The sequence below is a fragment of the Pollicipes pollicipes genome, unplaced genomic scaffold (genome assembly GCF_011947565.3).
Source record: "Pollicipes pollicipes isolate AB1234 unplaced genomic scaffold, Ppol_2.1 Scaffold_6686;HRSCAF=7923_pilon_pilon_pilon, whole genome shotgun sequence".
Lineage (NCBI taxonomy): Eukaryota > Metazoa > Arthropoda > Thecostraca > Pollicipedomorpha > Pollicipedidae > Pollicipes > Pollicipes pollicipes.
Genome location: NW_023596921.1, coordinates 40,358,694 through 40,381,634, shown reverse-complemented (window position 1 = coordinate 40,381,634; position 22,941 = coordinate 40,358,694). Strand labels below are relative to the sequence as shown.

Here is a 22,941-nt window from a genome sequence, read left to right as displayed (position 1 = left end):
TCACCATTTCGGATGGGCTGTCGCGTCCCGTGCAGCGCAAAAGGCCTGTTCTGTAGCGCTGCTGATTGGGCACCGATTTCTCTCATCACCGACTTTTACCGAAACCTGTGTGTGTTTTGGGCGGACGGGTGGCGCAGCTGTGATCGAAGTCTGTTCATGCGACGACCAAATCCTTTGTTTCGATTGTACCGGCCGAAGGAAGAGCCGGCGTGTTGCAATGCATCGATCCGTACTCGACTGAAAAGTCTAGATCCCGCCTCACTCCACCGCTGGCAGCGGCACTTATCTACACGTCTGACGCTATGACGCACCACCGTCGCGCACTGCGCACCCCTTGTTCTGCCACTGGCGGTGTCTCGACTTCCGGAAGCATGCTGGTTCGTGTGACATGGTCCGAGTGTGAGGCTCATGAAGGCCGTCCACGCTTGAAGGCACCGCGATAACATTGCGCGTGCAGTTTTGGATGTGTTATATCGTATACATAGGCAACATTTAATATTTGTAATGGGGCTTGGCCTCCAAACGTTAAGCACCCTCCAGCATCACGCCGACCCCAATGCTAGGAGCAGTATAGAGGAGGCCCAGGAGAAATACCGAACGCATTCCTTCCAAATGCGGGTTTTGCCCCTCCCCTAATGCTTTTCGATGTTCCAACCCTGCTGGCATATAACGATTGCGTGGCATGTAACTGGTCGTCCCCCGTTCCAACGTCAATGTCTCAGTCGACAAGTAAAGCCCTTCCACTTTAGGGTAGTTGCCTTCTGGCGTGGCAAGCACATCCCCGACGTTGAATATGGTGTAGATATATATTAAAACACTCGTGTTATATTCAATACTTGTATGTCGTTTTGAGCGATTACTCCTCTTCCTTTATATCTCATACATTGATTCTTAGATACATGTACTAACGTCGCATTATGAGCACTTCCGGGCACGGCAATCTTCATGCCATGAAGCAGGTGTCAAAATCAAGCCATCAAACTGATTATTGCCTCGTACTACGTGCAAACATAATATCGCTGTGTGTTGAGGCAACTCTACCCGCTGTCTACTCTCATTGAAGGCGCTTCTGTAAATTTTCTACGTACATTTGATAACAGTAACACCGATGCCAGTTCGCTGTCAGAAGGCGCACTACTAGCTGCATGCGATGCGTCCATCTTCTTCACGCGTGGAAGCTATATGGGGTCTTCGTGGTGGACGAGGGTAGGGCACTAAGGTGACGGGTAAGGCAGGTAAGGCACTGCGAGTGCCCTCGGCGCGAGAAACTGCATTCGCCGTGGTGGCAGCGGTGCCTACTCCGACTCTGCCTTAGCAGAGTCGATGTACACCGATGAGCAATAGTGTGCTCGAGAGGCGTGAGTCCTTCAACGCCATTGAGCTAACTTGTCGAGGCGCTTAGGCAGGGTTTGTTTTACTAGGTTAGAGCCCCTTCTACCGGAACGAACCAGTTGAAAGCTGCGGGTTCAGGCTGGAGGCAAGAGGCGTGCAATACTGCTGCCAGTGTGTGGCCGCCGCTACCGGGTGTTGTCCCTCACAGGAGCTCACCATCGGGGTTTGTGCCGATACTCGGGCGGAATCGCGCCACAGCGGCCGTGGGGCTGACACGGGGGACGGCTGCTGACTCAGCCGCTTCCCAGACGGGATGATGCGAGCGTGCAGGGCAAGCGGTGAATGGTGGAATGCCGGGCCGGTGTTCCGCGCGGTGACATCTGCCGACTTTCGGTCTGCCAGCGCTGTGGAACCTCACAGCCAACTTCTGTGCTTGCCTCTGATTCGATTGGCTGGTAGGATGAGCGGCAGACGATGAGCGCCCGGCGCTCCGGAAGGAACATGCTTTACAGGCGAGATGCACTCCACTCGGGTCCGCTTCCGGCGGCAACGAACGGAGGTCAGATGCCGCCCTCTACTTGGTCCACCTCCGCTCCCGGCGGTAGCGAACGGAGGTCAGGTGCCGTCCTCTACTTGGTCCAGCTCCGCTCCTGGTGGTAGCGAACGGAGGTCAGGTGCCGCCCTCTACTTGGTCCACCTCCATCAACTGCAAACCCCGCCGAGGTGCTGCCCTCTACTCGATGTGCGTGGGCCGGCGCTTGCCGCCGTCCGTCATCTTGGGGCACCTCGGGTCGGCCTTCATCAGGAGCTGCTTCTGTGTCTGGTAAGCCCTCAGCCGGCAGAAGGCGTACTCCTGCAGCAGGGAGGGAGCGAATGGTCACACAACTCATCAACCTCCGTCTCCCGCCGTCATCAGCCGTGCAGGCGGCGTCTGCCGTCGGTAGAAACAGCGAAACGCTCACTGGCTGGCTACGTTGTGTGGCTGCTAGCGAGTGCACAAAAACTAGTTCTAACGGAGAATCCGTTGGACGGCCTCCGATTGATCGGCCTTTACACACCGGTTCCTGAGCGAGGTGCTCACCCAGTAGCCGAACGAGATGGCAGAGACGTGGGCGTTGACCACGCTCCAGAGCGTCCAGAACAGGTGGGAGGCGAGGCAGTAGACTTTGACCTCGTCCAGCATCCTCTGCTCCTCCACCTCCTCTGCGCTGTACGTCTTCTCGTCGCCGTTTTCGGCTGGAGGTGTTCGCTCCTCCGCCGTGTTGTTGCGGTGCCGGAGGTAAGCACGAATGAAGCGCAGCTGCCACCAGAAAGACATCTGTCATCAATCGCCGTACTGAAGGCGTGAATGCCACGGGGTTAGATTTGTTATTGGCGCACCGGGCAAGATGCAGTAGTAGTGCTGCTTACGGTCGTCTTGGGTTGTTTGAGGGCAAAAACTATTAGGTTGGCCACGCCATTAATGTCTAGTAGGTGCCCAATGCTATGAGAAAGTACAATGATGCGAAGTCGTTAGCACGCGCTCGGGTGAGGGTCAATTTAACCCAGAATGTTTTTTACGAAATAGTTTCTGAACGGCGCTTCGTAGCCGGGTGAAATTTGGAATAGCTGTGGGTAAATTAATAGCCGATCTTTTGACACCAAATACTTTCTGGCACTGATTTTACATAGTGTTGTATGACCAAAAACGCTAGTCTGAGTCCGATAGCATCGCGCGGGCTCGAATCCCTTTAAAGTCCCCGAGCAGAAACAGAGCGGGCGAGAAACATTGCTCACGATAGGCCGCGCCCCCGTCTACAGCAAAGAACGCCTTCCCTAGATGCGGTCGCCTCGGTAGCACCCGTCGCACTCTCCGTGTCTTGGTGCACTTGTGCGACGAGTTCGGGACCAGCTAGAGTTTTTTTGCGCAGATCCCGACTGTAGACTTTCTCACGTCCCGGTCAGACACTCGGCGCAGTACAGGCGGCACAGTACAGGCGGCAGCACAGTACAGGCACAGTCGGCTGAACAGGAACACCCCCGAGGTGCGTGACACCCGCGGTCGTGTGCTCCAGACGGCCAAGCAGCTGAGCCGGTTACGAACGCCGCAGTCAGCGTCGGCTGCGGTGTGTCTGCAAGCCCTGGCTATGGCTGCAGAGGGAGGCTTTTGGCTCCATCTGCCGGCTGGACGATGCAATCGTACCTCTGGATAGTGCTCTACACGTCCTCGAAGAGCAAACGCGGGCATACCTTGCGTTCGCTCATCGAGAACGTGTCGAGCACACCATCCACAACCGCAGCAGATACACGCGACCCCATTGGACGTCTGCGCCCGTTTGCCTGAATGGCACGCGTGTCTGTTTTAGGCTGAAAGGAGGAGATCTGAGCTTACCGCTCCTCATTAACATCATATCTGACCTACTGCATCTCGCGATCATCTTGCATCGGGAGCTTGACAGCGCCGAGCGTGTAATGCGCCGCAGCTATGTGCTGCCGGTCATTAGCACGATAGATCTTGGCCTGCAGCGCGACGGTCATATCGCGGCATACATCCGCCGAGCACGTCGTCTGTTTCTCGTCGCTGAGGTGATTTAGAGCGTTGCAGGATCTCCGCCACATTGACGTCGGTCTGTGTTTAGCACCGCCGAAGCCGCAGTGCTGGAGCGTCAGTAAACACGCTGGGGGTGTGTCCAGCCCGGGCCGGCCTGTCGTCGCTGGGTGGCTGCCGCCGGCGGCAGGCGCGCGGCACGGCACGCGCCGGCGCAGGCGCGTTTCCGACAGCCACGAGACAGGCGGGGCTGTCCAGGAGTCCGGCAGCATGTTCCAGCGGTCGAGCCGCTGACTGACTGTGCTGCCACCCCCGCAGCTGTCGCAGCCTGCTGCCTTGTACCTGGTCCGCGGCTATATCAACGATCAGACACTAATTGCGTGTTCACGTGAGGGTCAGTCATGTAGTAGATGGCTCAGAATGCTCCCGTTCACCGATCGAGTGGGTAGCGACGCAGTCAGCTGTTACGGTCACTAGCTTAAGTATCTCTCATGCCGTTTGTGGCGGAAGTGAATCATCCTCACGCAAGTGTGACAGCAGTAAAATATTTACGTCCTGCGCGACATTTAAGCTGTAGTTTTGCGGCCCGGTCGCTGCCTGCTGCCTAAGATCGCATATGCGTCATATGTGTCAGCGGGCGGAATACCCCTCGACGCCACAGCTGTCTGCCCGTACACAGGGCTTCGGACGTATCGCCAGTGTGCGCCCCTGCCGCGCCGTGGAAACTCCCGGAGGGTGTGCGCAGTCCCGGCCGGCGTAAACATCACATGATGGCGGGGCTTCGCGTGCCGGACTGTGCCGATCGTGGAGGCTCGGTGTGAATCATCGCGGCACGCATGATTTTTGGCGCTCGTTAATTGTGTAGAAGTGTTTTATTATGTCTGATGTGCATGTACAGAAAGATTCCACCTATTATGTCTTGTCGGAATCCCATGGGTACATGACAAACATCTCACCTGCTCCTGCTCCGTCGGCCAGTTCTCTGGGTGTTCGCTGAAATGGGGATACTCGTCGATCGCGTAGTCGTACAGCCACTCGCAGAAGTGGTTGGCCACGTCGAAGCCGCGGTAGCCGTAGCTGCAGTACTCGAAGTCAATCAGCGTGAGCTGGTGCTGGCCGGGCCGGCCGCCGTTCGGTCTCAGGATGTTGCCCTCCTGGCAGTCGTTGTGGCAGAAGACCACCGGCGACGGCGCCCTGGCGAAGAGGCGTCTGCAGAGGAGAGACCAGACGTCTCAGAATCCGCAGCAATGACACTGCTTCCGAACAGAGAGCAGCTAATGGTGCTCCAGTGTTCGTGTGATCATGCCTTCCCTGCGAACTGCATCACTTTCGGCGCGGTGCAAAAGTGGGAACAACTGAGGAGGCTCAGATCCCAGGGGAGCACCTGTGTGAAGCGAGACCACTGGCTGACCTGCGAGGGGCTGCTCACCATCACACTGGTGGCGCGTGATACCAGAGCAGAATGCGCTTCTAGAGTTTTCATTCGCCTGGACAGAGACCATACCATGGTATGTCTATGTGTCAGAGTCAGTCTATCGCTCTGGTTAAGCCGCGATGCTGTTTTTCTTCTTTTGCTATGCAACGAGTCGTTTGACCAATAATGCAGTTTCAAATTTTGAACGCGTGCACCTGTTGGGACCCGAACTGACTTGCCGAGCTGTGTTTCAGTGTGTGTATCACTGCGTAATCATGCACACGGCTCTGTGTCCTTTAGTGTTGCTTTGTGGATCCGTTTTATCCTGTGTGGAATGTATGCTGTACGCGTTGCTCGGGTATTGTTCACGCAGCCTTTAGTTGAAAGGATTGAGTTTACCCGAACACTGTTCTTGAATTACATGTCTCGAGTTGCGGGCATGCTGTCGCTATCCATGTGGGTATTTTCCACGTTTTAAAGAGTGCTCTCTGCAGTCTGCACCTTGCATTTTTGTCCAAACTTTGGTTTTAACTCAGGCTCAATGCATTGACAGGACAGTACGATGTAGCGGCATATAACCTGGTTATAACAGGTCTGAGGACATAGGTCACAGCGTGACGGCCGAATACAAAGCGCAAAAGAAACAGCATTCCAGATGTTCGGGATTCCTTTGGCTTGCAAACCTGGCTTCTAATCGAAAACGTTCTGCCTGTTGTAAAAAACTGGAATACTTGTCAGGCAGATCCAAGCCCGTTAAAGCGGGCCTGTGTCCCAGCACCCCCGGGTCTCGTTCGCCGGCCTCCAGGCTGCGGGCTGGCACGTGGACAGTCCACTCCGTCCGTGCCAGATAGCACGCCCTGCGCCCGCGCACGCAGCGGATGCCGGGCGGCCGGGGCAAAGTGCGAAGCCCGCCAGCGTGACCGAAGTTCGGCCCGGGCGCCTCTCCTGAGAGGCTGCGCTCTCCGGCCGCTATCTTAAACCGGCGTGTCACTCACACGGTGCGCAGGCGTAGCTTGCTGCATCAGCCAGCGGCGTCGAATGAGTGCTGTATAGCTGTGTGATTAAAGTTACCCTTGCAACTGACCCAAGTCTAAACAGACTCACTGAACTATTTGTATTCAGAATTGAAAGGGCCGGTGCAAACTTCCGGGACGTGACCAGGCATGATAAACGGCATCTGGAGTGAACCCTCCTCCTCCTCCTCCTCCTCCTCCTCCTCCTCCTCCTCCTCCTCCTCCTCCTCCTCCTCCTCCTCCTCCTCCTCCTCCTCCTCCTCCTCCTCCTCCTCCTCCTCCTCCTCCTCCTCCTCCTCCTCCTCCTCCTCCTCCTCCTCCTCCTCCTCCTCCTCCTCCTCCTCCTCCTCCTCCTCCTCCTCCTCCTCCTCCTCCTCCTCCTCCTCCTCCTCCTCCTCCTCCTCCTTCTCCTCCTCCTCCTCCTCATCCTCCTCCATCTGCACCCGACCTCAACCGGCTGGAAACTTTAACCCAGTCTTGGCGTCTACTCGGACCAAAATCTCACCCCCTAGCTCTGCAGGCATTTGGGCCTATGTTCCGGCCCGACTGCTCGTTACATTTGTTTATCGACCGACTTGCAAAAGAACAGAAGCTAACGCCAGGAACGCGCGGGCTACAGCAATGGTTTTTAATCTGTCCTCACTTGAGCCAGTCCACCTCGTCCTCGAAGACGCAGAGTCGCAAGGCCTCGATGATGTCCGCTTTGTCTCGGTGTTCCACCGACGTAGTGTCCTTCAAGTAGTCATTAACCAAGTGAATCCACCTGGAAGAACACAGCGGCGGAGTGGATCACCAGATGATCCACAGATGATCGCCTGTAGGGGTGATCATCATTAACTCACCAGGGGAGCCAGCCGGTGCATGCCATGAACTGTGCGAAGCTACGCCACATTTGATCTTGTCTGCATATACGAACGCGTGTAAAATGAACGTCATGTTTATACGGAGGCGTTTACATTCATTTATCACCGCTCGCATATGTATGCACGGCGTGCTGATGTATGACGAGAGTTGCGAGCCCGATGTCGCAGTGTATTTATTTGTGTCGTCACGCATGGGGGGCCTCGGGCTTCTGCATGGACCGGTTGCGAGGACATCCGTCATCGCATGGTGAGAATGGCGCTGCGATGTTCGAAAACGACCCGTGCTGGGTCTTCTATACCCATAAAGATGTCCACTGCTTTCCTCTAGCATGTTGCACACTTAATATTCGTGCGCTGCTACGAGCTACAGTCTGAGTTCTGCTGAGTGTTCGGGATGACGGCTACGCACATTGATATGCTTAAGCGCAGCGGATTGTCACGTTCCAATCCGTGGGCCGAAATCCAGGGCTATATGCTGGTAACACCACTCACTTTTTCATCGTCTGCCACATGAAAGTGGGCTCCTTGCAGATTGGCACCCTGAGAGAGTGCACCGTAGTCATTTTCTGGGCAATCTGCTGGCTGATTCGTGGATCCCGAAGTTCGCTGTAGGATAGTGACGAAGCCTGTGGAAGAAACGAAGAAACTTTGTCAAACTTAGGTGTAAATCTTCCGCTGACAATATCTAGTGTGACTTAACGATACGTAATACATTTTGCACACCTATAATAATTGGCATACCTATCTGATAAGGTACGTGTGGTTTACGTCACTTAGACTTTTGTCGAATGTTTGACGAACGAAGTGTAGACCATGCTCATTCCGGGTGCACTTGAACCGCGTATATCAGCTGGTGATAGAACCGGCAGTGATCAAACGCTAAGCGTCGCTTATCTGCGCTAGTCAAAACCATACGACAGCAGGAGCGTGTAATATCCAGACCGCCTGCTGTTCGTCAAGCCGGACGTGCCAATGTCCGATGGTGACTACCCTGCTGTAAGTCATGCGCAGTTGGCAGAAACATTGAGCCCGCCTGAACGACGTAGGTGCCTCGTGGAGCGCCGTCAGAAACGCATGAGCCTCCCTGGATGTTTGTGGATCAGAGCCACACATCAGTCTTCTTGACCGCATGCTGAGAAACTGATCTGGCTGCAGCGCCACGTCAGGGTCTCGCTCTTCCAGGGCAACAAAGAAGCTAGTCATTGCTGCTTCGGAAGAACAACTTTATTGGGTTGACAAGCAGGATGCCAGATGCCCCGCTTCGTCACAGTTTTTCGGAGGCGTTGCCGGGCTCGGGGTGGCATGCGTGGCTGCATACACGAGCATACCATCCTGAAGTAAACTTCCGCCGTGGAAATATATGACTTCACTGTCTCGGCGCTGCTGCTCACGCAGGGCTGCCGCCCACTGGTCTGGAGTCGGCGCGACAGTATGCGCCTCCCTTCCCGGCCCCACCCAGCCAAAAGATCCTGAGCGTCCGACACGGTGGTGAGCTGTTTGCTACGTCTGGGATGGTCTCGAAAACACATCAGTCCTGGTGCATTCCGGGCTGCCATCCCTAGCTGGTATGAAAGCGTCCAGTTCGCTGGGTCCGAGGTCGCAGATGACTACTCGAGGTGAACGTTCGAGAGGGAAACGTATCGTCCGTGTGACGAGTTAACACGGGTGACTCCAATGGCTTGTCTCCAGTACGTTGCTCAGGGAATGTGACCAGTCCGAGGCCAGGGGAATTGCCCATTCCTGGCTTCACTGCCTGCGTTCATCTTATCTCGGCGCGAATGCAAATACGTGGAAGAAATGAGTCCGAAAGCGCTCTCACTGAACGGCCGGCTGTAGGTCTGGCTGGCGCGCCAGCTGTGAATAAACATTACAGATGTGCTGCTCTCAACACAGCTCCAGCAGCTGCGTTTACGATGCAGCGACTGCGGTCTCAGGTCAGCCTTCCCGACGAGCGCACGGATTCTCCTAAAGTAGCTCGGGTGACTGCCGGCGTCGAATGGGTCACCTGTATGTACTCTTTGAGCCAGCTGCCAGTTCATCCTTATGTTCTCCTCAGCCCGCCGCCAGGTCACCTGTATGTACTCCTCGAGCCGGCCGCCAGGTCACCTGTATGTACTCCTCGAGCCGGCCGCCAGGTCACCTGTATGTACTCCTCGAGCCGGCCGCCAGATCACCTGTATGTGCTCCTCGAGCCGGCCGCCAGATCACCTGTATGTACTCCTCGAGCCCACCGCCAGGTCACCTGTATGTACCCCTCGGGCCCGCCGCCAGATCACCTGTATGTACCCCTCGGGCCCGCCGCCAGATCACCTGTATGAACTCCTCGAGCCGGCCGCCAGGAAAGATGCCGTACAGCTTGGGTCCCAGCCTCCGCTCCGCTAGCAGCGTGAAGATCACCGACTCGGTGATGGACTCATGACTTCCCTCCTGCACCTGGGGCACGCCACACTGCTGTCACATACCGACAAGTGATCTGGGTGAACTGAGATCTCCATCGTGCTTCGCTGGTGGGGCACATTTCTCTGAAGTAGTGTCACGTTTTAGCGTTAAGCTTACGACTACATGTGATACCTTTGAAATGTTATGCCCAAGCAGAAGTGAAATGACAACAAAGCGAGCGCCGTTACTTTCGGGTTACCCTGGGTACAATTACCAAGCCATTAACCCTCTGTTCCTGCGATATGTGTCATGTGTGGCCTGAGGATATTAGCTGTGAACAGATTCAGACAGTTCAAGAGGGTGCCATAGATGAACGTCCTTGTGACCCGGAGTTCAGCGCGGCCCCCATGTGCCGCCCCACACCAGATAAGATATCGTCGAGTGATGTTTCAACAAAGTTGATCGCTCCCCTCGGATGGGTCGCCGATGGCGCAGATACACTCTTGGATAGCGTTGTCCACCCAAGTGACACTGTTGGACGCTGAGCTCTGGCAAAGGTGCGTCGTTCCCACGTACTGAGCCGGATCAAAACTCGCCGTGCGCCGATCTCTAATGCGTGTTTTCTGCACGTCACACGGCAACTGATGATAGCTGACCACCAAACATAGCATGATGAGTACTGGACATCGCACTGACGCTCAGATCTCCCGTCTTGTGCACACACACCCGGATGGTCGGCCGCGCGTCCGTACCTGTCCGTACATCCGCAGCAGTACCCGGGTCGGCTCGTCGGCCAGCGACGACTGACGCTGCGGCAGCTCGCACAGGAACAGCACGTTGCTCAGGCCGCCACTGCAACACACCCACCGAGAGCTCGTGAGACGTCGTCCGTGGGTGAGGACACCTTTACACGAGCAGGCGCACTGTAAGATTACGAGCCGGCTCAGAGTGAGATCATGAGCAGGCGCACAGTCAGATTACGAGCAGGCGCACAGTCAGATTACGAGCAAGCGCGCTGTGAGATCACGAGCAGGCGCACTGTCAGATCACAAGCAGGCACACTGTCAGATCACGAGCGGGCGCACTGTCAGATCACGGACAGGCGCACAGTCAGATCACAAGCAAGCGCACTGTCAGACCAGCAGCAGGCGCACTGTCAGATCATGAGCGGGCGCACTGTCAGATCACGAGCAGGCGCACTGTCAGATGACGAGCAAGCGCACAGACAGATCACGAGCAGACGCACTGTCAGATTATGAGCAGGCGCGCTGTGAGATGACGAGCACGCGCAGAGTGAGATAATGAGCAGGCGCACTGTCAGATTACGAGCAGACGCACTGTCAGATCGCGAGCAAGCGCGCTGTGAGATCATGAGCGGGCGCACAGTCAGATCACGAGCAGGCGCACAGTCAGATTACGAGCAGGCGCACTGTCAAATCACGAGCGGGCGCACAGTCAGATCACGAGCAGGCGCACTGTGAGATCACAAGCAGACGCAGAGTGAGATCACGAGCGGGCGCACTGTCAGATCACGAGCAGGCGCGCTGTGAGACCACGAGCAGGCGCAGAGTGAGATCACGAGCAGGCACACTGTCAGATTACGAGCAGGCGCACTGTCAGATCACGAGCAAGCGCGCTGTGAGATCGTGAGCAGGCGCACAGTCAGATCACGGGCAGGCGCACAGTCAGATCACGAGCAAGCGCGCTGTGAGATCATGAGCATGCGCACAGTCAGGCCACGAGCATGCGTACAGTCAGATCATGAGCTGGCGCACAGTCAGAACACGAGAAGGCGCACAGGTACCCGAGCACACCCGGTATTTATATTCGTTCCTTTACAGCAAATTACGGAAGCACGACTGCCTGTGCTAACCAATGCGGTATGCAATGCAAGAATAATGGACTTTTTCGCAGGATGTAGCTGTTTTCTGTAAGTATTATCCGCCAAATCCACCATGTTTCGTGATGGGTGAGACGCTTTCCTTGGAATGTTATATTTATGCATATTCCTATGCGTGCGTCTCTACAACGCATCTCCTAGGATCAACCGGCGCACACAAAAGTACATGTTCCTGGGAGCTTAACTGAAAGGCACGCAGCGTTTCAATCGAGTTGCCACATCTCTAAAACTTTATCATCCTGGTGCTGTAATGCTCTGCGGGAGCTCTCACCATACAAATGCTACCTTTTGAGCCGTCTTATTTTGTGACAGACCAGCAATTGATTGGGGAGCGGCTATACCCTCCCGATTTCCTAAAGATTACATCATCCTAGGTAGATATGCCGGTTTAGATCTATGAGGTACCGTAAACAGATGATCAAGCATCCTCCCGCCTTCATACGAATATCATAGATCAATGCCAAGACCAAATTGATATTCGGTACCGGTGGAGAGAAACAAACACTAATGACGAGCAACCGGCTGTCTCATTCAAGCAAAAAATCCAAGACAACTACAACAACTTGTTCCAGACCTGTGAGGCACAAGGTGAGTGGAAGGTCGAGTGCCTACAAAATCATTATTGTGGACAGGCATGCTAGTATCGCCAGACAGCCTTATTATCTTGCTCGCATTTTATCACGCCACCTTCTCGCTCGTTGTAATATGTTGACCGCTGATTGTCGGACTTATTGTCGCGTTGTATTCAGCTGTTGCTGTTCCCTTTTTGATGACTTGCGTGCACGCAGGTACCTTCCTTCCGTCGCTTAATGCACTTTGTCTTGCAATGAGCGAATGGGAAAATGAGCTTTGGATTCTGAGCGCGTGGGTATTTGTTTGCCGCATCGGTACCTAAAATGACTTGCAAAGCATTATAATCCTGTTTCTCCCATTCGTTGCCATTTACGTACACGATGTCCGATAAGCACATTCGTACTGTGTCCAGTGGCCAGCCCTGACACTGGGATTTCAGAATCATTGTTCGTGCCACAGAACAATACAAATCAATAGACCACCCCTCACCTTAAATATCACTTCGTCATGACACGGATATTATTTTTATTCGCATAAGTGTGGCATTTACATGGCGCTCTGGTAGAAACGCAGTGCTTTTCTTTCCAAACATTGAAGTATTCCATCAAGTTTGCGAGAATGTAAGAATGGAATAGTCGGATGTTATGCAACTATCTGTTTTCGGTGGGCCGCACATTGCCCAGGACTGTTGACGCTCTTTGTGGACCTGCGCACAATTAACTGCCGCCATTCATCCTAAGTAATTGTGCGTTTTTCACGTCTGGTTTATGGGACACATACTGTCGGCCTGACTGGAAAAATATACGTTCCTTTGCATGTCAAGCGAATGTGTTGCGCAGGCCCTTTTTCATTGCCGAGATGTTGCTGCATTGCCGTTTGCCCTCCGTGCATTGAAGGGCATACGTGGGTGTTTTACTGTCTTTGGGCGGGGAAAGCTTAAAGATACGTGTCGCGTGTGTGTAATGGGAGTGACACCGAGATATAAACTACGGTTGTTGAATAACCAAAAGTTCAATGGTAAGATCCCTGACGCTATCGTGAGGGTTCTTATATTATTTTGTGGGTTTGCACCAGATAGGAGTGTAGTTAATGCAATTCAAATCATGTAATTCTGAGTGATATCAATCATTAATACGAAGCATAACTCCGTGTACGTTGTAAAAACCAGTCAGTTAGCATGATGAAAATATCAGAAATACTCCGGCCGTGAAAGACAACATGCTGCCTAAGCTATTTTACTAAGCTTTCGACTTTTTTGGCCATTCAGTGTCGCATTCTACCACATCGATCATGGCGGGTTGCAACAAAACACTGCACCTGTACCGACGCTCAACCATGAGACTCGGCATCGGCTGGTGCCCGACACTCTCTGGCTGCGCTGCGCCGACCCGTGCCAGCCAGATCTGGATGTGACTGAGTGCAAGGATATCTCGGAACAGATAATCACAAAACGTGCATGACATAGGCTCCAGTGACAGGCTAGGTGTACCTTTTATCGCAGTCCTGTTCACAGCCATCAGCTGGTATGCATGCGTTAGAAATACTTGGTGCTTGAGTGAGAATAGGGTTTCAGTGTTTATTGTTTTCGATGGTCTACCAACGCTCTCATCATAAAGCAAACGTTTGCTTGCCTCGGTGTAAACCGTCAGACAGATCACGCATTCATAGTGTAGCAGCGTCCCTCGCCACATTCGGCTGGTCAACTTGCATCGGAAGTGGTAATTGACGTCATAAATAACAATGACACACGCTGTACGGCATGGGACTAGCAAGGTGGTAATAAATGGGATTGGTACACAAGTGATATCAAAACCTAATCTATTGGAATTCGGTTTCAGAGCCTGATCCAATTAAATGACCAGACCCCCTTGTTTATGCTACATTTTATGTAATAGAGCGGAGGTGAGAAATGTGACATCGCTCGTTTAGCTTTCTACCACTGACGCCCCCGCCGGTTAGACAGCGTTGAGATTGCTCAGCGAAGCACCAGTCTGTAACTTGCAGTTGGTTTCCCTTCTGTGACTGCATTGGTTTCACTTCTGTAGCTGCATTGGTTATAAATCTAGCCTCAGCGATAAAAAAATCGCCTCAAAACCCTCGGATCCATTGTTTCCACAGGCGCGCGTGACCGGAGCCACCATGTGGCCCACACTTGCCAATACATTTTCCATCCTTTCCTCCGCCGAACGGCGCTGTCTCGTGCCGTTGCAGCACCGCGTGGCCGGATTCGGACCTGATTTCCTCCCGTGTGTGCAGCTTTTTTCTCAAGCTGTTTTTTTTCTTTTTTTGTTACAATACTCTCCCAGATCGCTCGGGCAGGTTAAATTTTGGTGGCATTACCATATGAATGGAAAACAGCCCCCGCTCCAACATTTTGTTTGCAAATGCGTGGGAAATTTTACAACATAATTTCGAAAGCCGTGTCTCTTGTTACCGGAGAGTGCGCACACGGCCGGATCAATGGCAGCGAGGACGTAAGCCCGTTAAGAGCGTGATTGGCCGCACCGGGCCGATAAAGCTTTAGGAGTGTATCGCGATGGCAATAGTTCACAATAGTTGGGATAGTTCGCAGTCAAAATCGTCATCACGTACGCGATACAAAAGCTTAACCTAGTGGAGCCAGACGTACCATTAGGAAGCAATCTAAATCGATTTGACAAATGCATTGGAAAGTAAGTCTTCCATGAGAAAATAATGTGATGGGGTGCTCATTGATGTAGCGTTCACGGAAATCCACAAATTACGTTGTTGAATACTGGCTGGCTGTAGGGTCTGGCTAGACTGGCGATGTCGGTCGAGACCATATATCACATAAAATCGCTCTGCCCTTAAAGAGATATCTGTACAGCCAGGTAAATAGGACTTGGTGGTTCGTCAAACGTAAATGCTATACAAATGAGTTGGTACGTTAAACCTATCGGCTAAGATCAAATATTGAACAAGGCACGCGACGTGTTTAGAATAACCACTCACACGTTATCCTGGATACTGCTCATAGTCTCACGTCAACGTAAAAAATCCAATTGCGTCATACGTTACGGCCAAATTCTCAATAAACATTAGCATAGAGATGACTCGCACCGGTTTCCGTTCACGAAATCAACAGATTTGTGATGACTTAGGTTTTCGGTCAGCGTGACCAAAGTACTGCGAAGACGTCAACATTCTAGGTGGATATTGGTCACAGCCAACTTAACTACGCACTTCTCCAGCTGCCATGCCCCGGGCTTTCTTGGTTTATGCCTCAAGGCGTACTATATACATTCGGGAGTGACCTTGAAAAGCGCAACGCTAGTCGTTTTGCGGTCAATTGCTGATGTGCTGGTTAGACAATGTTGGCATAATTTGGCGATGTGTAGACGGCAAATTTGCCTGCACTGCGCATTTCGATTCACATCTTTATCTGCTGAGGGTACTGAGATCTGGCATTATGAATGCTCAAAAACCCGCGATCCGTAGTCTGCGCTCAAGGCCAAGAGATAAACCGGGCACATTGGCCTACGCTGGTACCATTACGATTGCCCCTTCCCACACCCGTCCAACGGGTTTGGTTCCGTGCTCGTGTCTGAACACTCCCTGTCGATGAACTGCGTGTTTTACGGAAAGCTGTACTTGACAGTTGGAGGCGGTGTGCGGCGGTGAATAGATATCTGGTAGCAGCGCCCACTGCGTAGATACGCTAAAAAAGTCAAACTATTCTTTGCAAACTCAGCTCAACAATGGCCACTTTTACGTATAATAAAGATGAAATCGCAGTCTAAATGCGCCTTGTAAATTCATTGAAGCTTTGCACAAAGTAATGCAACAAAGTTTGCTATGCAATAATTAACTATAAGGGTAGCAGCTGAATCTACGACGCTGGAGGTCTTCCGATCTACGCGACGTGACGCGCGATTTCACCAACGAGGATTCGTGTGGGAAAGCGGAGGGCTTTGCATGGCCGATACATCTGTGAACTGTTTTGTCCGCCAGCGTATTTTGGTAATATGATTATCGCCATTTGTGCTGCCGTGATTGCCATTGCCCCTGCATCGCACTCCTTGTTCACTTTCTTTTGACACATTTTTGGAGTGGACTTTACGACCAGATGTTCCCTCCCTACTGCACCGTCTCCATCCCTCACGTCCGTAAAGCATGCGATTCCTCAACAGAACAGTAATGATCGCTTTGGATTTCGAGATGTGTGACTCATGTAGGCATAGCCCATCATAGATAGTGTTCTACCATGCGTGTAGCTAAGAGTGTTCACAGGAAGATGGGTGAGGTTGGGGGCAGAGAAGCCAGCCAGAAAGGGCGTTATAGGTTGCTAGTTGGAACATAGATCCCTCTGCCGACTAATCAGGTCGTTTTCTTACGCACGCTTATAAAAACTGGAAGTACAATGTTCAGGCCAGTCTGAATTTGCCCAATTCACACTACAACGCTTGCAAGAAAGTGCGGAGTTCACCTTTGGCCTATATTGGCTATCAAGGGCTGGTCAAATTGTCAGTGGCTTGGCGGAAAACCCACTTTTTCACGACAATTCAAAGCCAGAAAACGCGTGGCATTCCATTCCAATCCATTGTCTCCCATTACACACCGCACAGAAACACCAACACGCCTTAATTACATTGCCGTGCCTCGCCATGAGTCTGAAGTCTTCGTACTCAGCTTTTTCCGTGGCGCGCGTGGCGCGAACGCGAGCCTCACCTGATGGGCTTGATGAGCATGTCATCGGCTGAGATGAGCTGCCAGGCTCCGTGCAGGTAGTCCCGGCACAGGCCGTGCGCTCGGTCGCGCACCGCTTCAACGTCTACCGACATCACGACGGCGTCAGCAGAGCTCAGTCCTCCCAGCTCACCGCTCGGCAGCGCTCAGTTCTCCCAGCTCACCACTCGGCACCGCTCAGTCTTCCCAGCTCACCGCTCGTCAGCGCTCAGCTCTCCCAGCTCACCGCTCGGCAGCGCTCAGTTCTTCCAGCTCACCGCTCGGCACCGCTCAGGCCTCCCAGCTCACCGCTCGGCGGCGCTCAGTCCTCCCAGCTCACCGCTCGGCAGCGCTCAGTCCTCCCAGCTCACCGCTCGGCAGCGCTCAGCTGTCCCAGCTCATCAGACGGATGCGCTCACCACTGAGCCGCAATCTGTCGGCCCGGCTCTGGGCCCAGCCGAGCAGCTCTATTGGCCGAGCGTGGGCGGGCCCCTCTCGTCTGCAGGCGTCGCCAGGCAGCGAGGCACGTGCTCACACGTCGCCGCCGGACCGCTCACTGGCCATCAGCGCAGCTGCGGCCCGCTCCTGTTATCAGGGCGCCACGCGACGCTCGGTCCGACGCATGTACAGGTGGGGGATCGTTGTGACAGTAGGCACGGCTGGTGGGACGCAGTCGGTGTGTGCGTGTGGGGGGGGGGGGGGGTTAAGGGCCGGGGCGGGGTGAGGGGTAACGCAGAAGTTAGGTGTGGCGCTTGGTAAGATCGGTGGGATGCCCAGTCCATTTTGGGCTACATTAGCTGCTCATTAGGTTCCATACCTGCCCAGGCCTGGATCATCTCTCCTACACCACTGCGAAGCTTTGTTTTGGGAAAAAACTTAAGATATTGTCACCTCTCTTGCCAACCTATTCGAAAGTAAATCCCGGCCCACGTTTTCTCCACAAAGGATAAGTGGAGTGACACCCACAAAAATATATTGGGATCATCACTACCCGAAACAGCACCAGGAACCGAACACAAACTAGCGAGGGAATTGGGATACCACGCCAGATGAGTAGACGATACTCCAACCAGGAAACGTGCAGTACATTTTCCAAGGAATCCGTCTTCAGAGCCCTCTGCCACTCTTCAGCTCAGCATGTTCACTGTGGCCTCGATCTTCTCCAGCTCCTGAATGTACCGACCCCTGCTGGTTTGGTTTGGCCTGCGCCTCCCACCATCTCAGAGTCCAGTGAGCGTTTCGGTCACTTCACTGCTCCTAATCTGCTCTCGCCGCGGGGTCTTGGCATTTCGGTGGGTCATAACCGTCTCCGAGGCTGTTTGGAGAAATGGGGACATTTAGATCTCATAAGAGCCCTTAGATACCGCAGTGTCTCTAGTTCATTCTGATATCCCTTGGGATCTGCTATCCCGGCTGACAAGTCTCCTGTCCCACCTGACTAGCCTCCTGACCTGCCTGGCTAGTCTCCTGTCCCCTGGACCAGCTTGGGCCCCTGACCGTTTTGGGCGGGTTTTACTGGTTCCTTTTTGTGATGGGGATGAACGGCGAAATATGAGGACCGCTTCCCAAATATCAGGGGTCTCCGAAGAGCTCGTACGCACCTCAAGCTCAATGACGGGATCCACAAGCGCTCCCGCAGGCTGCTGGCGAGATAAATAAATAGGATCGGCACCTATTGTAAGAGCAAATCACTGGAACGATTCCGGTCAGTCGAATTCCGGTTACTTAAAAGCTAAAAAGACGTATTTCTCCGACCTTGCTGTCATGTCGACAGTTTCAAGCAATTGCATCGAGTTTATTGTGTTTGTCAGAACCGAACGGTCTTCTTTAGAACTGAATTTAGGCCCAGACTGCAGAAGGAGGTCGCCTATGATATAGAGGTGCATGGCATTTCCCCGCTTGCTCATTGTTCAACCTATACAACCATTGCTATCATATAATAAATGTGCTATCTCCCAAAATTTGCATCTGTGTTTATGCATGTCTGTCTGGTCGTCATGTTTTGCTTGCTCACCCGTGTGCAAGTCAAACAGAGAGTAGTGAGAGCCTGAAACTTGCACAGCATGCAGGTACGAGTGCAAGGAGTGCACATGCTGACGACTGGGTAAGGGGATTGACGAGCGACCTGCGCTGGTGGGACGGTCTTTACAGTGAAAGCAACGATGAATTTTGGGAGTTCGTATATAGAACACCGATTTACGTGAATCGTGCACCAGTGAAAAGCGCCGAAATAACGCGTGTACGAAATGAAGGATCGCAGATCGAGGATGACCGTGGTGACTAGATGTGTAGATAACTCATTCAGCGATAATTGACACTATTGAGATGTCACAGCAGTGACTGCGACTAACTGGGTTGTGAATCAGGCTGGAAGTGTGAGGCATCGAAGCATTGCGACAGCGGTGCTACAAACAGAAATACAAGTGAGGCAGAGACTGCCTGGCTGGCTTGAAATTTCCGGAATGCAAAGGAAGGTTCAGTGATAACCAAGCAAGAACTGAACATAGGCCGTCGTTTGAACGTAACAAGGGAAAATGCATTCACAACGTCGGTCTCACTTCATTAATCATGCATTTGAGTGTTGCCACTCCGCACTGTATGACCATGAAAGCGTTCCAACGATGCTCCGATGGACGCAAATTGGCCTCAGAAGTCCGCGCGCCCTAAAACCCGAATCATCATCAACACGAGGTTTCATGGCCCCTCAAAAATCGCTACGCTGAATTTTGACGCGTCCGCGCCAAGTAGCAACTTATTGCGTCAGTTTTTCCCGCGGCTGACTCGGCGGCGGATGCACGATTTTAACGCCATCAGCCGTCACAGGCAAGCGTCAACCGCTGTGCACGGAGGCATGCCGTCAAGAGGCAGTGGTTCGATGACCGGAGTCTTGACCTTTGCAAAAGCATCTTAGAATGAGAGTGAATGGTGATAAGGTAAAAACTGCGGAATTTATGTGATTTATGATACGTTCGCTGCTTTGGACGCGCGGAAGTAAGCCGTGCGTATAAAGTCGTGGCGTTTGTGCCGGTACGTTACTGTGTAAGGGAAGTTTGCGGTAATCATTTTGGTGCATGTGCGTATCCAAAGAGATAAAGCATGTGGTGCGTATAAAATAATCATAAAAAGATAGACACACTATGGCTGGAAACTTTCGACTGACCGTGATGCACTGTGGTGCGAAAAAGCCAGCTGCGCTGCGTTGTGATGCTTGTCCTAATTTCCGCAAATAGATGTCTACGCCGATCAAACTCAAGCCGAACGAATTGGAAACCTGCATGATGTTTCAAAACGGGCTCAGCACTCATTTTCCGTCTGCTTCTTCTCTCATTTAAGAACAGCTGGACAACTTCAGTATATATGCTCCACGCCGTCTATGTCTGAACCGTTTTAAAGGCGACCAAATGATCTGCTGGCAATGCAAGTCTTTGCTGGGGAATTTCACTATTCACGGAAGAGAGGGGAGGGAATTGACGATCATTGGTGAGGATGATCCCAGACCGGATCTGGATAGGTCAGTGATCGCCATTCAGCTTCGATGTTACTGTACATAGGTCAGCGATCGCCACTTAGCCCCTCAATGCGACTGTACGCCCGCAAAATTGTGTCCAAATCAAGTATAAAGTAGATAAACACACGGTGAGCTTAGAAGGGCATGAGACAGGAAACCGACACCTACTCAGACCGCCAGAGACCTGCCTAAGACAGTAAACCGAGCCAATATGGTTTGGGAAGCCCAGGCAGAAGATTCTTGAAGTCCATGTGCTGAACTGTGAGATTTATACCAAACTGCAGCGGAGGACAGGTTCTGCGCCCGCCCGCCCAAAATCTCGAGGACCACTTTTGATGGGAACCGAGTTTGGGAACTGGTTTGGTAGTTTTTTGTTAATAGTTTGGTAGTTTGGTAGACTAAACTAGGTTGGTAACTTGGTAGTTTGGTAGAGTAGTAGGAGTTTGGTGGTACAAACTCCTTCCGAATGGTTTCGACAAGGTCTATGTTCCTAGGCCCACCAAATCGATTTTTACACAAGAGACAATCAGAAAATTTTGAGGAAGGGAAAAGCCCCTGAAATTTAGGATTTTTAAAAGGCCGCCGAGCCAGTAGTTAATGAATAGGTTACATGGAACAAACCAGAGTCAGCCTGGAATGTACAAGCGTATTTTCACTTTTAAATTTAATACATGGAATGTGCATGTTCTTGTGGTGCTTATTCATATTGCATGCATTTTTGCCGTCACTTAGGTTCCGCGTGTAACATTTCGTTGATGCAATGTGGCGGGCAATGGCGGACTGAGGTCACCTTATAGGGAAGACCTGTTGTATATTGGTTTATGCAATCAATGCATGCCATTTTATAATGCAGGAATGTATGGGAACAAATTACTAGCATCTTCAAAAGATGACTTATTATTTACAGTTGATCAGGTAGCTGCCTTGGTGAAGCTGGCAACAAATGAATATCTATGGTACAAAAACAGGATGTTGCATACATACAACTGCATAGGATGATTTCCTCTCTTCAGTTTACCTCTAAATACACCTATGTTTTTATTTGTGCTCACGTAACGTAGATGACCCCCCACCCCACATACACACCCCTAAAAAACAACAATAGGCGGCCTGCAGCCACCGGTGGCATTTGTTTTTCTCATAGAAATTTGATACGGTGCGAACATCATGGAAACTTCCACTCTGCGCCGGAAGCACAAGCAAACAAAAGAACGCAAGCAATGCATTAGTAGATACGCCTTCATTTTGCAGTATCTGTTGGTACATACCTAGTGTGCTTGTATACACACACACACACATATATATATATATATATATATATATATATATATATATATATATACACATATATAATCTTATACAATAAACTGCGATCATTAGTTTACCGCCCAAAAATGCGACGGAATTGTGCGAACAAATTTGACCGTTTATTGCTCTCAATTCCCAGCAGGTTGTCTGCGAAAAAGAGTGGCTGGAACCGCCCCCACTGTACCGATTTCTTTAAAAAATTGTACGTAACACATGTATATTAATATGAAAACCACAGCATTTCGTGGCGTCGCGGTGAGCGGTTTGGAGCAACAAGGGCAAAACTCTTGGGAAAGCAGAACCTGTTCTGTGAGGATGGGGGGCAGATTTTTAAACCAAATGTGGATCACCGAGGTCGTAAGTTTCCCAAAAGCTAAAGAGAGGGCGGATATCAGGAAAACTTCTCTACATCGTCGGGAGATCGGAGGAGGTGGGTCGCAAGACGAATACAAGACTTTCAAAGGTTCATGGGATCAAAAGTCGATGAAGAGCGCGGACAAGCCAGAAGCTGAAAGACGGTCAAGGGACCCCACACCGCCGGAGCTCCCTCGTGGTCGGGAGTTCCAAGAATCCCACAGGTCCCTAACGTCAAGGAGTCCAAAACGATTAGAAGGCTTCTAGCTGTAAGGAGGTTCCAATGTGATCAAAAGCCCGGTATTACGTTGTTTATTGGTTTTTTGGGTGTGGCCACAGCTTAGGTCATTTTCTCCATTACCAATCCATTACCGTGCTAATTAATAAACGAAGTATATTTACAGTGTAAAATCCAAAGGCGGCAAGAAATGAAAACAGTCTGGCCGCGGTGAGCAGCAACGGCTGAATAAATGTGTCGGGTGTCATCCAGTTTGTTGAGCGCTTGCAGCGATTCGGAAGCCCTATACGATCAGAGGACCGGGGGACGATTCGGGGCCCTGGATAAACTTGAAAAGCTCAAGGGTTTCAGAAGGCTGCGGGATGACGAACAGGCCTACAGGCCTGCTCGGACCCAAGCGTCTCAGGCGGGGCCAAAAGGGTCCCTGGACAGCCTAAGGGGCGGCCAAAGTCCGAGAACATCAACTAGCGCAGGAACGCCAAGGGATCCGAAAAAGGTCAAGGGGTGCCAATAACACCAACCGGGTCTGAAATGGCTAGGAAGCTCTCAGAAATTGACGTGCCGAAATTTCCAAATGACACCTACACAGAAGACTTGGACACATTTTGGAGCATTTGGTAAGTTGTCAAGTTATCTGAGCGGTCTGACGGGTGGCAGGCGTTAAGTGTGCTGCAGATTCGGAAGGTCCCAAACGGTGGGCCCAAAATGGACAAGGGTGAGGGTGGCTATGGCACGCTGAGACGGTCAAAGGCGCCAGGGGTAATGAATGGACTCCCCGAAACGGCCAAATAGAGCCGCATCAGTCATAGCTCGGAAGTCAAGAGTCTCTCAATGTTCAGGGATACC

The 22,941-nt window shown here is 52.1% G+C and overlaps 1 protein-coding gene across 1 annotated transcript; it reads right to left on the bottom strand.

Moving 5' to 3' along the window:
* Positions 1 to 823: 823 nt before the first annotated feature.
* Positions 824 to 17,234, bottom strand: LOC119108719 (choline/ethanolamine kinase). The gene is made up of 8 exons (XM_037232346.1): positions 16,691 to 17,234; positions 10,281 to 10,380; positions 9,460 to 9,582; positions 7,642 to 7,775; positions 6,930 to 7,049; positions 4,816 to 5,068; positions 2,414 to 2,632; positions 824 to 2,185 (listed from the first exon to the last, which is right to left on the bottom strand). Exons 1-8 carry the CDS (start codon positions 16,801 to 16,803, stop codon positions 2,066 to 2,068), a joined length of 1,182 nt encoding a protein of 393 aa, XP_037088241.1. The 5' UTR covers positions 16,804 to 17,234; the 3' UTR covers positions 824 to 2,065.
* Positions 17,235 to 22,941: the final 5,707 nt, after the last annotated feature.